This window comes from Mustela nivalis, assembly GCF_964662115.1.
Source record: "Mustela nivalis genome assembly, chromosome: 1".
In the NCBI taxonomy this organism is placed as follows: domain Eukaryota; kingdom Metazoa; phylum Chordata; class Mammalia; order Carnivora; family Mustelidae; genus Mustela; species Mustela nivalis.
The window spans coordinates 92918804-92934828 of NC_139020.1; the positions used below are offsets into that span (position 1 = coordinate 92918804).

Sequence of the window (16025 nt, forward strand, 5' to 3'; positions counted from 1 at the left end):
AGGTTGCCAACGGGGCATCAGCCAAGATGATGCAAGCAAAGGCTTGAAAAGGTCTTGTTCACTGGGGCCTTCACTGAGGGGAGGTTGTCCTGAGTTCGGCAAAAAGCAAAGATCAGGATGAAAGACCATGTGACAGTACAGTTGACCCATCAGCTCAGTGTAGCTGCATTAAGTGAGCCCAAGTGAGACCAGCAGAAAAAGTCATTAACTAAAGTCTAAAACTAAAACTGAAAGTCATTAACTTAACCCATAAGAAAGAATAAAAAAGAACCATAAGAAATAATAAATTGTTACTCTAGCAGACCACTGCGTTTTAGGGTGTTTTTCAATGAAGCAAAGGTGACCTAAAGCTATCTTTATCACTGTAAATAAACCAAATCCTACAGCTTTAAAAAAATGCAATCCAACCTAGAGTTGCAAAAATCTGATTCACATCTGAAGTGTTGGTCACTCAGAGATAGGTAATAACAAGAAGCAGAGTGTTCAGGGATGCCTGGGTGGCTGCTTCAGTTAAGAGTCTGCCTTTGGCTCAGGTCATGATCCTGGAGTCCTGGGATCAAGCCTCACATCAGGCTCCCTGCTCAGTGGGGAGTCTGCTTCTCCCTCTGCATCTCTCTCTGTGCTCTTCCTCTCTCTATCTCAAATAAAATATAAAATCTTAAAAAAAAAAAAAAAGCAGCAGAGTGCTTTGTAGGATTACTGCACGTGGCAGGGATGTGGATTTCCCATACCCCTCCCCAACAATCCCTCTGACTTTCATTGTAGGTAAATAATTATTACCTCTTAGCTCCCTCCCTCCATCCCTCAGAAAAGCAGAAAAAATGCTAGCTATCTCACAAAGTCTGCATTCTTTGGACAAAGTACAAATTTAAGTGGTTCTGGGGGAAATGCTCAGTTTGACAAGCCACTGACCATCAAAGGCCAACTATCTTGGACCTAATGTCATTAAAATAACACTTCAGTGGGAACAAAGAGCTGCTTTTTTATTTGATTATACAATGACAGTGCTCTTTCTTTTTGGCTGATAGAAGGAAAAAAGACCGTGGAAATGACGCTTGATTTACTGGCAGCAAAAATTCCAAGCACCTGATCCAATGAATAGAGCCTGAGGGCAGGGTCCAAAAGATTAAGAAACGCTGATAATCGGGGGCTTACTGCTGCTGGAAGAGGGGGACTGAACAAAGTTCACACCGGCAATCCCAGGGCTGCTGTTCCTTTGGCTCCTGGGTCACAGAACACTCTGGTCTCCTCAGCAATGCCTAGCAACACCAGCTCAGGGAGAAGCTGACAAGTCGCTGGGAAAAAATGGTACATTCGAAGCTTCCTACAAGTAGCATATATGCTCAATATGGGCTAACTTCTTTGTCCTAAAGGGATGAATGTGCTTAGTACAGTTCTATCTTATTTAGGGAGTGACCTCTTCCTAAAGCTCTTCATGTGAAAATGAAAATTAGAGCTTCACCATCAAAAGCATCCCAATATTAAAGATAGGTACAAATCATCCTAACCTTTGTTTCCAGTCTGTCATTCTTCCTAGTGAGGGAGAGTCCTTCTCTAATGAACACAGTGAAGAATGTAACAGCCTGCCCAAGCTCATCCTTTTCAGAGTCTCAGCAGAGACCACTTGCTATTTCAGTTGATCCTAAAAAGCAGTGTATTCATCATGAAAGATCTGAGGGAAGCTCACAGAACTAGAGCAGCAAATGGCATCTGTTACCACATAAATCAGCTCAGATACAGTCAAGATATTGTTTACTTCCCAGATTCTCCTGAGACCTCACCAACTGGTGGGGGAATGTGGTTTCCTGACTGTACGCATATCCATGGTTGATGGAAAATTCTAGGAGAGCACAGAGCAGCAGTGGAAGCATAAATGTATCTCAGTGACTCTCCATAATGCCACAGAGGTGATTTCTTGCTAAGAAAATAGTCCTTTTGTAATTTGCCAAGCCAGGAAGCTCTGAGGCTGGCCACTAATGTATTTCTTTGGCAATGACTTTCTAATGGCTTTTTTTTTTTTTTTTTAAAGTAGGCTCCACACCCAGCATGGGGCTTGAACTCCCCACCCAGAGATCAAGACCTGATTTGAGATCAAGAGTGGGAAGCCCAACCCACTGAACCACCCAGGCGCCCCAGACTTTGTAGTGTCTTACTGGCTCCCACAGAATATTTCTTGACCTGATGCTGAAAATCACCTCATACCAGGACATCTTGTGCTGACTTCATAAGTGATGCTTTGGGGCATTCCAACCAGACTTCAATTTGCAATTTTACTCCCCAATTTTTAAAATTGTCCAGTGAGGCACACCTGCTTGGCTTCTGGACTGTCTCATTTCTTCATGCCCTTGCTTATTCATTCATGAGCTGCCACTTGGACAAAGGCTTGGGTCTTACAAGCCACTGATCATGAAAAGCCAACACTGACTTCTCTGAAAGGCTACTGAAGAAATAAAAGATATGTGTTCTGGACCTACCAAAGCTTACTATCCAAGAGGCCAGTCAACATGTCTCTGAAGTGAAAAAAAGGACAAAGACAACTTTTAAGAAAGCAATAATGACAATAACAGGTGGGGGCTTCTTCCTTCACCCTAACCATCTTCCTTGCCTTACCTTGCTCTGATGGGTTGAGATCCTAGTCTGGGTCCCAAAGCACTACCATTTCCAGGAGAATTCTTTCTGGCTAACGCTGGGGATATAGAAGTTGTTCTTTGAGGCACCTAAAAGAAAAAACCAGAATTCAGAAATATTTTCCATACAATAGCTCCCACAGGCTCCTACCTGAAAAGCAGCCTAACCCTTTTCTAAAATTTACCAGGAGTTACAGAAACTATCAGAAATGGGAAAGACATGGTGTTCATGTTTCAAACAAATCTTTAACTCCCTAAACAAAATCACACAAAAGGCACAGAGGCACCTTCAGCAATTATGAAGGAGAATGCTTCAGCAATTATGAAGGAGAATGGTTTTCAGTTTTAAAGATAAATTAAAAAGCAGACCAAGCTAATTATTTTTATCACCAGGCTAAAACACTTGACCTCCTTTCCTTGTGTAAGAGTGGCAGATACCAGAAATTTCTCTGGGGTACCATTAACTCAGTTGATCATTAGAAATTGCATCAGATGAGAGTAATCCAGAGAAGCTGAACTCCACCCCAAATGATAAACAGATAAGGAGATGAAAAAATCTGGTGAGAGAGAGGGTATCAGACTAGAACTTGGGACATAAGCCACAGGCTCAGGAGCTCAAAGAAACTCTTTCAATGGATCCTAAGTGTTACTACTTCCTAATCAACTTGCTGTCATTAATTAAAAACAACCCCCCTCGCAAATACTGTGCCTTGGAAAGTCAATTTGCAAATGGACTACAAAACAGAATTAATATTGAAAACGCCAGCAGGGTCTTCAAAAAGACTGTGTGCACACTATTAGGCACACAGTAGGAAAAGAGATCATTGTTAGCTTATCTGACAAGGGCCTAAGATGGGAACTCAAGTCTGCTTCACTTTATTAAACATTTTTAGTGAAATCAAATATTGAAAGTGTACTAAAGGGGTCCAACATGAGGGAAAAGAATAATACTTCATAAAAGTGACCAGGAGGGGCGCCTGGGTGGCTCAGTGGGTTAAAGCCTCTGCCTTCGGCTCAGGTCATGATCTCAGAGTCCTGGGACCGAGCCCCGCATCGGGCTCTCTGCTTAGCTGGGAGACTGCTTTCCCCTCTTCCCCTCTCTCTGCCTGCCTCTCTGCCTGCTTGTGATCTCTCCCTCTCTGTCAAATAAATAAAAATAAAATCTTTAAAAAAAAAAAAAAAAGTGACCAGGAGATGGAAATGTAGGTAACTCATGATAACTTGTTGGATTAAACATTTGTTGGGTGTTTCAATCTTCATTCATCTCTTGGGGCTCTTTTTTTTTCTTTAAAGATTTTTTTTATTTATTTGACAGAGATCATGAGTAGGCAGAGAGTCAGGCAGAGAGAGAGGAAAAGGAAGCAGGCTCCCCACTGAGCAGACAGCCTAATGCGGGGCTCGATCCCAGGACCCTGAGATCATGACCTGAGCGGAAGGCAGAGGCTTAACCCACTGAGCCACCAGGCGCCCCTCTTGGGGCTCTTTTAAAGTGGGTTTGTGTTTTATATTAGATATTTAAAATATGTGCTTTGCTTAGTAAATGATATTTAACACTCATATAAATTTTATTGTTTATTATAATGCATTTTAAGATAAAGATCTAGAAAGCTGAGTCCATTGAAGAGAAGCAGAATGGCCAAAATCAGGATTCCCACCTGTCCAAATTAAATACTCATTTTTTCTTTTTTCCTTTTGTAAATTTAAATAGTTGTCAAGAAGAAAGTGTCTAACAAATTCTTAAAACTTAAAATCTTTATATGAATGTCAAATTTTCTCCCAGAGTTAGAAATGTATGCCTGCATGTTTTAGAGAGTTGACGAATAACGTCCCTTTTCCGTTTTCCCTGTTCTCAGGCCACTCCCCTGCCCGACCTATCTTTGACATTAAACTTTGCTCCCTAACTAACCTTTTCTGAAGGCATCCTTACTTCCATAAAAGGAGAGCACCAACAAAAAAAGTCACAGTCAGCTATTTTCACTTCCAAAAACCATGGAAATGCTGCTATAATATCTTTTTGAGTGGAAGATGAGGAAGAATATTTGAAAATCAGTGGGTAAAAAGTTCTTTTTGCCTGGTGTCAACAATGGCATTGATCTCCGGAAATTGTGGGACATTCCATTTCCATAGGCAAAGCTCCTATGCGAAGTTCAGGAGAAAGGAAGAATCAGGAAGAATGTAATGCAAAAATTTCTCTAGTATTTTAAAATGCTTCCAGGATGTCTGCAGTGAGATGCGTAGCCACATTTCATGACAACTTTTGGAATGAGTAACAATGGGTATAGGTAAAAACAAAACAAAAGAAACGAATCCAGGATTATTCTGTCCAGTAGATGGCTAGTTATTTCACCCTACGGTTTTATGCTCAGGAGTTAAATTATGACCTGGGCTAAAGGAGTTTCCTTAAACAGAGCCAATTTTAAGAGCAGTACTATCTTCTGAACATCTGCAATTCAAGTTGTGTTATTAAAAGTAGAAATAAATTAATTTTCTACTTTTTTTCTGGAAGTTCAATTTGTCTAGATGTAGTTTCAGTACTGATGAAAATACCCATTATTCCATTTCTCTCTCTCTCTCTCTCTTTTTAAAAAATTTTATTTATTCATTTGAGAGAGAGAGAGAGAGACAGAGACAGAGCACAAGTGGGGGAAGAGGCAGAGTGAGGGAGAAGCAGACATCCTGCTGAGCTAGGAGCCCAACATGGGGCTTGATCCCAGGACATGGAGACCGAGACCTGAACCGAAGGCAGACATTTAACCATCTGAGCCACCCAGGTGCTCCCCCACTTTTCTTTCTTTCTTTCTTTTTTTGGCGTGTGTGTGTTTTTGTTTGTTTGTTTAAGTAATGTATACGCCCAATATGGGGCTTGAACTCACAACCCTTGACTCCAGAGAGTCAAGTCTTCTATTGACTGAACCAGCCAGGCACCCCCATTATTCTGTTTCTTAATGCGGACAGTAAAATAGTAGTTTGGAATGCTTGAGGTTGAGAGTTCTAATTCTGGATATAGGATAGATGTTTCCAAGTCACTGAGTTACCTGAGCCTCTGTTTCTTGGGAAAACGAAGATCAGAAGTGATAAATGACAATCCAAGTCTTAGCTTAGGAACAAGAAGGAGAACATGAGAAAGGGTGCTGCTCTGGCATTCTCAGGTTCCTCATTACTATAGAAGGTCTGGAATAGAGATGCTAATAATAATGAATACTAATAATGAACAATAATGATGATGATAGCTATGATGAAAGCATGCTAGCCTATTACCTTTGGTGGAATGTCTTCTTCCTGTCGTAACCAAGAGCTTCGGTCAAACTTCTCAATGCGAGTGGGGAGAGGAGGGTTTTCGGAGGTGGGATCCGAGTTCTGGCGTGGCATCTCAACGCGGTGGGAGGTCACGTTCAGAGCCTCCTGAAACCCAGAGAGGCCCTTGGTGGGCTGCTCGTGCACTGACTGGGAGGCGGTCAAGGCAGGTCCCTGGGATTTTACTGCTACCAGATGTGGAATCTAAACATCAAACCAACAGTAGAGCAACCGTATTAGAATAAAAAGCAGAGCAGCTACTATGTCATTCAGTGGAAAGGAAAATACCATTTTAGAGCATGAGATGAGAACTGGAGGACACAGAGTCCATCACAGCTGTCTCAAGCAAGCTTTCAGAAGCTCCTCCAAACTTCCCATTTACAGCCATATGTAGCGCTCACCCAGGGCACCTGGCCAAAATTAACTGAGTCACTCCAGACTCCTAAGAAGTCGGTGAAATAGGTGTGATGCTAATAACAGCCAGTTTCAGTAAACATTTACTGGCCAGCAGTATAATATATATTTACAAGCACTTTTCTTCGAATATTATAAAATTCCTCCCTCAAAACCCTTAACTTTGACTTCAGAAAGCGCTATCACTCTGTAAAACAAAAACTGCTCTGGGTATCTTACTCCTCATGAACTCACTACATCCACCATGAGGTGAATACAATCATTTTCAACCTTTTTCATGTGAGACTGGAAGGTCTAGAGAGGTTAAGTAGCAGCCTGGACCTCATGGCTCATACGTGGAAGGGCCTGGACTGGAAGCCTCATGCGTCTCCTGGTTCCTATCCCTAATTCTAGGCTCTTCTGCCTTCTGGTGAGCTGGTTCTCACCACCCATGATCTTATATATCTCTCCACACCAGGATGTTTCTTTTAGAGGTGTGAGCCCTGTAACTGGGCGTGCATTGGTATTGTTCATGCAGGGAAGACATGCTGTTTTTGGGTAGAAATGCGGCTCTTTAAGACAGATCACGAAAATCCAAAGTTCAGAGTGTTCTTGACCGTTAGCACTCTTCTCACTTCATTGTTACCATCTCGAAGGTAAAACCCCTGGAGATAGGAGCCAAGTCCGATATGGGATCTCTTGGTTTACACTGTGCCTGGCAGGGGGAATGTGATCAATGGATCTCGGCTAGGGAAACATCTAGAATACTTTCTAAATTAAACACTTAAGTAAAACACTAATCTACTATCTGCTTCGTGCAAGGGACCTATCAGACCCTCTTTGTTCTGAAATCTCCAATGCGAGACCACTGGGGAGCATTTCCACGGCCCTCTTCTGCCAGCCTGGCCCTGCTCCTTTTGCCCTTGAAGTCTTATCCCTGGAGCAGCCCTGCCCTTGCCTCTTCAGACCCTTTTTGGTCTGAAATCTGGAATGTTATTAATTACAGCTCAGAGAAAAATCTTCAAGGTCTAGTTCAGGTGAATGTTATGCTTCAACCAAAAAAGAACTGTAACCAATCACATTTTTATTAATGTTAATTAATATAATAATATAATTTAATATTATTTAATTAATAAATTAATATAATAATATTAAAATAGAGCATATTTTAAAAATGCATCACAAACACACCCCTATTTAAAAGAGTTTTCAAAGATATTTGGGTGAAACCAGCTGCATCTGCATCATTACCTTTATTTTTTGTAAAATTCCCTACTTTATTTCACTTCATATTTCATTTTTAGTGTTTATAATTTCAGAAGTCCTCTAAAACCTCCTGAAACGTGTCCAGGTGTGGAGTAACTTTTTTCTTTTTTAAATAGCTTACACCAGTGGCTCTCGAGTCCTACAGTGCTTCAGGAGCACCCGGAGGGCTTGCTAACATGCAGATCGCCAGACCCCCACGGACATGCTGATCAGCAGGTTTGAGGCGACCTGGGAACCTGCCTTTCTACCAAGTTCCTGGGTGATGCTGAGGCTAATGGTCCAATAACCACCCTCTGGAAACCACTGGCTTAGAAGACAGAGTTTTATCCCAAGTCATTTCGTTTTTCTGGTTAAAGACCATGCCCAAATCCCGATGAACAGAACATAATGTAATAGTTTATATATGACAGATATCTACACCAATGCTAGCTTGATAATTGTAACTGAACGGATGCTTGTTCCAACCTGGCAGACACCCCCATGGGTCTCCAGAGAGGCCGGTTTACCAAGAGGTGACCCTGCGGTTGGCTCAAAGTTAAGGAGGGTGTCTTTTCTTTCTCTCCCCTTCCCCCATCCTTCAAATCCAGTGAGGTCTCCTCTATTACTATAGGTTCTGCGTTAAGGGCCGTTGTTGGACTGGTCCTATGTATGAATCCAAGTTACAATCCCCTGTTCTTTTAGTAAGCTTAACTGTACACCCAGCTGAGATGGCCGGTGGAAGAAAGCCGGGAAGGTACCTGGGGATCGACGGGTCTGAGCATGGGGGGTGTCCGAGCAGGCTGAACCCCGCTGATACTAAAGGACTCCGACCTTGGGGGCAGGTTGGGGTCAGAGATTCTGTTGGCAACCTTGTGAGGCATGGCCGGAGAACTCTGCCGGTTGAGCCTTGACCGCTCTTCCACCTAGAAGCAAAAAAAAAAAAAGAAAGGTGCTTCAGTGGGTAGATGGATGGAAGCTGTTTTGCTGCCTTGTAAGGATTCTCTGTAGTCACCTGCACAGCCATTTTTGGGTCCCTCTGATCAATTCATCTTCAGGGGCCCAAACTCTCCATACCCACTCCACGGTCTTGAAAAAGCTCCTTTCTGTCAGAGTAAGCACTAGCTCAAAACACGTGGACCTCACAAGCTGTCACCCTTTGCTCCCCGGTATCCTGTGCTATTTCAGTTAGCGGGGAGTTTGGGACCTGCTTAAGAGTTTACCTTGCACGGACTGGATATTCTCTGGCTGACGGGTCACAAAGCCATGGAGTCAGTGAGGGACATGGAGGGAACTGGGGTGGGCATTGAGACTGCTTGGGAAAGCAGAAAACTCCTCACAAGCTGACGCAGGCGGCAGGGGAGGGAAGACCACTCACCCTGCGTTTTCTCACAGGCCCTACTGACAGGCCAGCGGGTGTTTCAGGCGCTCTCTTAATGAGCAGACCTATCTTCCCCGGCCTATATTGTTTCCTTTCCCCTCGTTAGGACCTTGTCTTTTCACTTGTCTCCCTGCTCTCTAAAATACACCTTTCCATTTCCAGCTGGACTCTGCTGCCTCACTCTGTCCCCTTCTTCCTCTTTGTCCCTGTGTGACATTCGTTCTTGCTTCAACCCCTTCCTTCTCCCCACTTCCAACCCTCTCTCTTCTGGGGCCACTTTATTTCCCTTGTCATCCCCTTTCCTGCTGAGTCTCTCAGCCCAAAGCAGGTAACTGATCAGAAGCGTTCTGCAGGAAAGGCTCACGGTCCCAGGAATGCCCTTTTTTGTGGGGAAGATTCCCCTCAGTTCATGTCTGCAGCAGACAGATCATCACAGAGGCTATTTCCAAATGGAAATTCAGATAAACAAGATGTACACCTCAAGGCATGATTTAAGACCTCTGACAACTTCAAGAGGTCTAGCCCTTTTCTTTCAATGCATCTCAGCCTGTCCTTTATTTCTTTCGGGTCAATTAGGCAGCTGTATTTTCCAAACCTGCAGGGCAGCCCACCCACCCTGACGACTCTTCAGTGTGGGCCTGAACACCCTTTGCTGTCTCACCGAGGAGGGTTCCAAGGGCCCATCCCAGAACACACACACAGACCCAGACATATCTATGTGGAGCTCTTTATTCATTTCACGGCCTGAGTTGAAAGAAAAATTCAAAAGAGCTATTCTTTCCCATCCTTCCTATTCCATTTTGGATCTTTCTAGAGGCAGACTCAATCTCATATACAGAATAAGTCTGTTCTAAAGCCCTCATACTAACTGCAAACATTTTAACATAATAAGGTATGCTGCAGAATAGAAAACTGTCCCACAGGGACGACTCAACATCTCCTCTCCCACCATGGCTGTGCAGGGTACCTACAATTGACATCCAGTTGACTTTGGTTTTGAAACTCCATGTCCCAGAAGCTTACCACACACCAAAGAGTGTTAGATACCACGAGCCAGCCCTATAAACCAGAACATGTATACTTTGTGTGTGCGTGTGGGCAAAGTATTACATCAGCGGTAATTATTTGGCTGCTGCACTGAGCAAAAGAAATGAATAAGGCCAGTTCTGAGCTGAGACCAGAAAGAGAAAGTCCCACAAAGACAGTGGCAGATCAACTGAAAGCAAGCCATGCAATGTATTGCTTTAATAAATACTAAATACTAGAAAAGAAAGTGACTATTTCCAGACCACGGGAATTGGTCAAATATTAGCCATTTTCTTATTTTCATGGAAGATCGTTAATAGATAAATGCCATGTACGAGCACCTCTCACCATCCAAACTCCGAGATTCCAAGCCATTTGCTGTCTGAGCTAAGGAACCCAAGAGATTCAGACACATTTTCAGATAAATATCTGGCTTTCCAAACCATAGGCACCTGTTACCCAACAGTCAGGAACCAAATGTATTCAGAGTGAAGACTATTTGCCATTATTATTTTTTTAAGCTGTAAAACACACTCAGTTTTAAACATACAGAGACAGCACATTAAGAACAGCACTAGAAAAAGTCTGCCTTGAGGGGATGGAGTCGAAAAAGACTCCATCTTGAGCAAAGAAATCATAGAGTTCTTTTGGCAATAGCCAGCAGCAAGGTTCCAGTAAACGAGGTATTCTTACCACAGGCCACACGGGCTGTCATGGGAAATGAACAGGGCAGAAAAGTGAGGGGCTGACTTTTATAGGCAGTTAATGGGTTTGATTAGTTGTGAACTATTACTAATCTCTCTCTAGTAAAGTTCCTTATGCCTTCTATCAGGTGGTTTGCATACAAAAACCTACCCTTGGTATGTGTCAGGCTGTACCATCCTAAAATACATGGTATAGATAATCTACGGTTACACTGTGCAAATTATTTCAGGATGATTCAGTCTGGTGAGATTTCCTGGGTTGGAGCTTGTCCAGAGAAGTCTGAAAATCTATGAGAAAGGTGTAATAATGAGCCATTTGGCTATATACTTTGTCTCAAGAGAACCTTGTCCTAAGGTTTTCAGGAAGAAAATGCTGCCCATTGTTTCTACACCAAAGGAACAGCATGAGGACTGGAGCAAAGATATCAAATCAAACACCCAACTATCAGACAAAGAAAGGAGAAGCTAGGTGGTGTATCTAGGTTCAGGCCCCTTCTGATTAATTTGGTAGTGGGCAAAGGCCTGTCTCCTGATTCACCATATCTTATTCTAATAATTGAAAAGGAGATGGATATGTGAGTTAGACCAAAATAAATAAATTAATTAATTTAAAAAAGAGTATTTTGTTTTTCACCCAGAATAAGGATATATGTGATTCAACACTGCAGTACAATGAAGATATGTTTTGATTTGCCTCGTGTGATACTAAAAATAAATCTATGAACTGAGCTTCTACTCCAATATCCTGCCCCAAGGAGATGTCAAATGTCAGAGTATCACCAAAAAAGAATGTTCTAGTAGCAAGAGACACAGAGTCTCAAGGTGCTGGACCATGACAACAAAAGATACCGGTTATGAAGGATTGCAAACTTGAAGGGATTATCAGTGAACACAGAGAACAAGATTAGGAGAGATTGATCAGTTTTAGTACAAAACCATTTTTTTTTTCTCATTAAAAGGATGGTTTTAACATTAAAACTAAAATTTGGAGAGATTTTGATCACCTCAGCAGAAATGTTTTCCTATGTGTTGCTGCATTACAGGGAGACAAAAGAAACATAACTGTGGTCTCAGAAATAAAATTCTACTCCAGACATGGCTGTGTTGTCCATGGGGTTCTACAGAAGTGATGTCTAAGGCCTCTGAGACACATAAAAGCTATCTAAACACAGAAGACCTGAAAATAAATTTGTTGATTACAGGACTTCAAAAAATTTCTCAAAATAAATACAAATATGGTTAAACCTGTATAAAAGGAAACACAGCAATGTCAATCGTTAAATTAGTTTGTATGTTGACAACAATTCATTGCTTACAATGTCTCACTTAGCAATAATGAATGAAAGCTGCTGAGAGAAAAATCTCAGAACAAAATTATAGCAGTAATTTTTTAGATGTTGACAGCAAAAATATATTTACGACGTCATATGGGTGCATTTTTATAATATTTTATATGATGCAGCATATGAGGGGTCCATGAAAGGCTAGAAGGCCTTACTTAAAAGCTTATTTATACATGGTGAATTAAACACACATCATATGGGAATTCCTTTTCTTCCAACTGAACAACTGATGTTTTTGTTTTTACTGGCAATGCTGGAGAAAGAGAAAGAAGTCAATAAATAACGTTTAGGTACTCACTAGACCTTTAGGACCCTGCAGTCACTCTGGTCACATAAAGAGCTGTGTCATATTGTTCTTTGGCAAAACCGCAGGAGCAGGAACAGATGCAGGCCAAGACTGGGGACATGCCTTCTCTGAGGCACCTCTGAGAACAGGGGACACACTCATTCACGTGAAATGCTTAAAATGGAATTTCATCTGAAGTCAAAAGCCTGGACCACTTATCCAGAGAAGAGCAGAGAGGTCTTCCTGGGGATGGAGCACGTAACTTAAAAATAATAAGGCAAAGCTTTCGCACTCAGATGGGAAATGAAGACGTGTATGTGTATCACCGGGTGGATGGGGGTCGGGGAGATGGGGCTCCATGCGGACTGCCCTTGTGAAATCCAAACCAGAAACAACAGACGCTTACTTCTTGTGGGGGACAGTGGCCTCGAAACAAAACAAGATTGTGTTGAAGACTAGATTTCACGTGTATCTGTACAGTGTTTATCATTTCAATGGCACATTCGCAGACAGGAGCGCCCAGAGGCATTCCTGAAAGGGAATGCAAGCTGAGCCTCAGGAAAGCTCCAAAACTCCTCCCAGGTCACCTAGTCGGGAGGTGGAAGAACTTGAACTCAAACTCCTTAACTCCTTTCCAGTTCTCTCTTAGGCCAGCTCAAAAGAGAGCGAAGCAGAAACTGAGCAAAGAAGGGAGCAGAGCCGAACACTCTCTAAGTGGTAATTGGGGACCTCATCTGTAAAATGACTCATATAAAAAGGGGGAAAAAAACCACATCAGTGTAGAGTAGGGGAAACCAAGTGGAGGAGTTCTTCCATACAGAGATTGCAGAGTCCAGTGGGCTGACGAGATATAAAGAGACATCTTGGCCCATTGTTTGCCAAATAAAACCATGACCAGATGACTGGAATGTATCAGGGAGTAAGAACATGATGGAGTGTTGAAAAAAACTAAAATACAATCTCATACAGTATTCATGGAGAAGGAACATTCTGTCACGGCTGTGTGTGGAAGAAAATTTGAAAAAATATAGGGAGGGGGCGCATACCCAATCACTGCCAGGCCCAATCACATGTCATTTGAAGGAAAGGAATCTGCCCCATTATAAGCAAAAGGTATTATAAGAAAAGGAATCACCATCTTTCGAAAAGTGGAGGAAAAAAAGACCTTCAGTTTTTGCTGATGTTCAACAGAATATCATACTGATGTTTTTACAGAAACAAATCGGACTTCCATCCCAATCCAGGAATGGTTGAGAACTTGTAAGGGGTGAAAATGCTGCCACCCTTCCTTTTAATAGAGACAGGAAAGCTTCTCTCTGGCCGGAATCTGAATATCCCAATCAATGTGACCATCGGGACAGATAGAATACTCTGCAAATGGAGAGAGGGAGGAGCTCAGCAAGATTTGCAAATGACTGAGTATTTTCATTCTTCTTATTACATCCAACAATTTAATGAGAAAGTGAGTGTCAAATGTGATGATGACTTATGTTTTACACAATGAAGCAACAAAATCACCAAGGGTGGGGCATGATAACATTATCTCAGCTAATGAAATACTGTCAATTTGAAAAAAGGAAGAGAAATAAGGGGATGAAAAAATAACCGAGGAGGGACAAACCATCTTGGGGAGGAGGGAGAGAGGTGAGTTAGAAGACAAATATGGCGCAAGTTAGAGGCTGCTAGGGGAGGAGACGGCTGCGGGGGTGTCTCAAGAGCACTGGGGGCAAGAAAGATCTGGACCCTGTATCACAGGAGCCTGTGGCATGCCCACGGCTGCCCATTCCTCCCTGGCAAGGATAATGTTCATTTTATACCCCGGTAGAGGACACATTTGAAAAAGAAAGGGTACCTTTTATTCTAACTCCTGAAGAGAGCTTGACTCAGGTTCTTATTCTTGGTTGATGATTTAGAGATGGCTGGGCTCAAAATTCTGTCTGTCTCTAAATATCTGAAATGAATTTTGCCGTCTAGCTACTTTCAGCTCCATCTACCTCCCTACTGTAGGAAAGAAACCTTTAAATAGAGCTCAGGAAGTGCATACATTGCTACGACAAGTATTAAAAGGTCAAGAAGATAAGGATCCTCACACCCAGTTTTATTCCCATTTTAAGAAGTGGGTGTTAAGAAAATGATGAATCAAACCAAAGCAGACAATTATTTGTTCTTATTTGTACACGAGTCACTCCGATCCCAGATTTAGCACCGTCACTCATTCTGTGATCTAAATGGTTCATCTCTCTTCTAAAATATGAACACCTACTCTTTTAAGACTTGGGAATGGCTTCGTGAATAGATTGGTTAGTTGGAAGCTGGATTACGTTAACCACGCCCAGTAGGATAGGACTAAATATGATTAGTTCCCCCATATGTCCAGAACTGCACGAAGCCCAAAGAAGAGTGCCAGCTGCTAGTAAGCCAGGGACCTTGGAAGATGTCACCCACCAGAGGTGGCCCAGCTTTATGACGGCCAGGGAGCCTCACATCGGGAGTGCTTGCTGACACAGTTGGGTTGTTTGCACGCCCAACTGCTGTGTTTCTTTCACTGCTAGGAGCCTGGCCAGGGAGCATAGGGGAATTAGAAGGTCTAGAAAACCATCTTGCTGGCATCTGCAAAGACTGGCCCCCAGGAATGCCGTGGCTTCTGAGAGCTCGGGAACCGTGAACTAGTTCTGAACAGAGAGGATAGGCCAGGACACTTAGTGAGGAGGACAAAGAGTAACTCGGTAACAGTGGAGTCAGAGTGATCAAGTTCACATGAGAACGTGCGGGGGAGAGGTGGAAGGAAGGACGTGGGAACTGCTCCAGGCTTCTCCCCGTTTTCTGGTACATTTGCATGTGCGGGAGCTGCACAGGGGAAAGGAGGAATTCTGGGATGCTCTGCAGAGAATCACGGTCTTCTCCAATGAGCTCTGTAGGTGTCCCTCTCCTAAATCCATGCTTGGGGCTGGGAACACGGAGGGCCATGGGGTCATGCATCAAGAAGAGGTCATTCAGCGATACAGCAGTTCTCAGAGGTGTCGGGGTGCCTGGAAGGATGCATGCATTCGTGCCCCTCCAGCCACGAGGTCCACAGGGGTCTCTAAGGCCCTCCTTACTTGCAGTGATGGACAACTTGGGGCTTGTCACTTTGAAGATGTTGGGAGAGGACACACAAATGACCTCAGATCCTAACTCCTGAGTTGGACTACATCCTTGGGAGCGAGATCGCCTAGGGGATCTCACTGCGGTCCTCGAGGCTTCCTGAGCCTTCAGCTGTTCTTCAAGACCAACTCTACTAGGACAAGCAGGTCCACCTTTCTTCCGTGAGTGAGGCTCCAGCAGGAGTCTTGATCTGGAATCATTAATTTCTGCAGGTGCTCCTGGCATTGGCTTAGTGGAGCCTAGTTTTCCAGCCTTCTGAACACCTGCCGTGATCAGGAGCTGTGAGTGTGGCTTAGCTGAGTGTTTCAACTTGGCAGGGCTAGAAAATGGTTTAGCAGTGGTGGATGGTGGCACACCTCTGCCAGCCAGGACACACCTCAGCTGCTGTCTAACAGCAGAGGGATTCTGCTTAGCTGGAAGAACAGGTGGGTTATTAAAGGGTCGGTGCCGTACCTGGGAGTAGGATCACAAAAATGAATTATTGATCTAAGAGAAAGAGGCAGCTGTTACAGACATAGGTAAATACTAGTCATCTTTATAGACGCTAAACGAAAGTGATCAAAAACATTCTTTATGTGAGATCAA

The 16025-nt window shown here is 43.1% G+C and overlaps 1 protein-coding gene across 7 annotated transcripts in view; it reads right to left on the minus strand.

Annotated features, from left to right (window-relative positions):
- TNIK (TRAF2 and NCK interacting kinase) overlaps positions 1 to 16025 on the minus strand; it is a 378322-nt gene that overhangs the window by 51392 nt on the left and 310905 nt on the right. For all 7 annotated transcript variants that reach the window (XM_082688671.1, XM_082688665.1, XM_082688670.1 and 4 more), the window contains 3 exons: positions 8318 to 8482; positions 5886 to 6125; positions 2611 to 2717 (listed from right to left, as the gene is read on the minus strand). In XM_082688671.1, coding sequence (XP_082544797.1) covers positions 2611 to 2717; positions 5886 to 6125; positions 8318 to 8482 — 512 coding nt within the window. The remainder of the gene's footprint in view (positions 1 to 2610; positions 2718 to 5885; positions 6126 to 8317; positions 8483 to 16025) is intronic.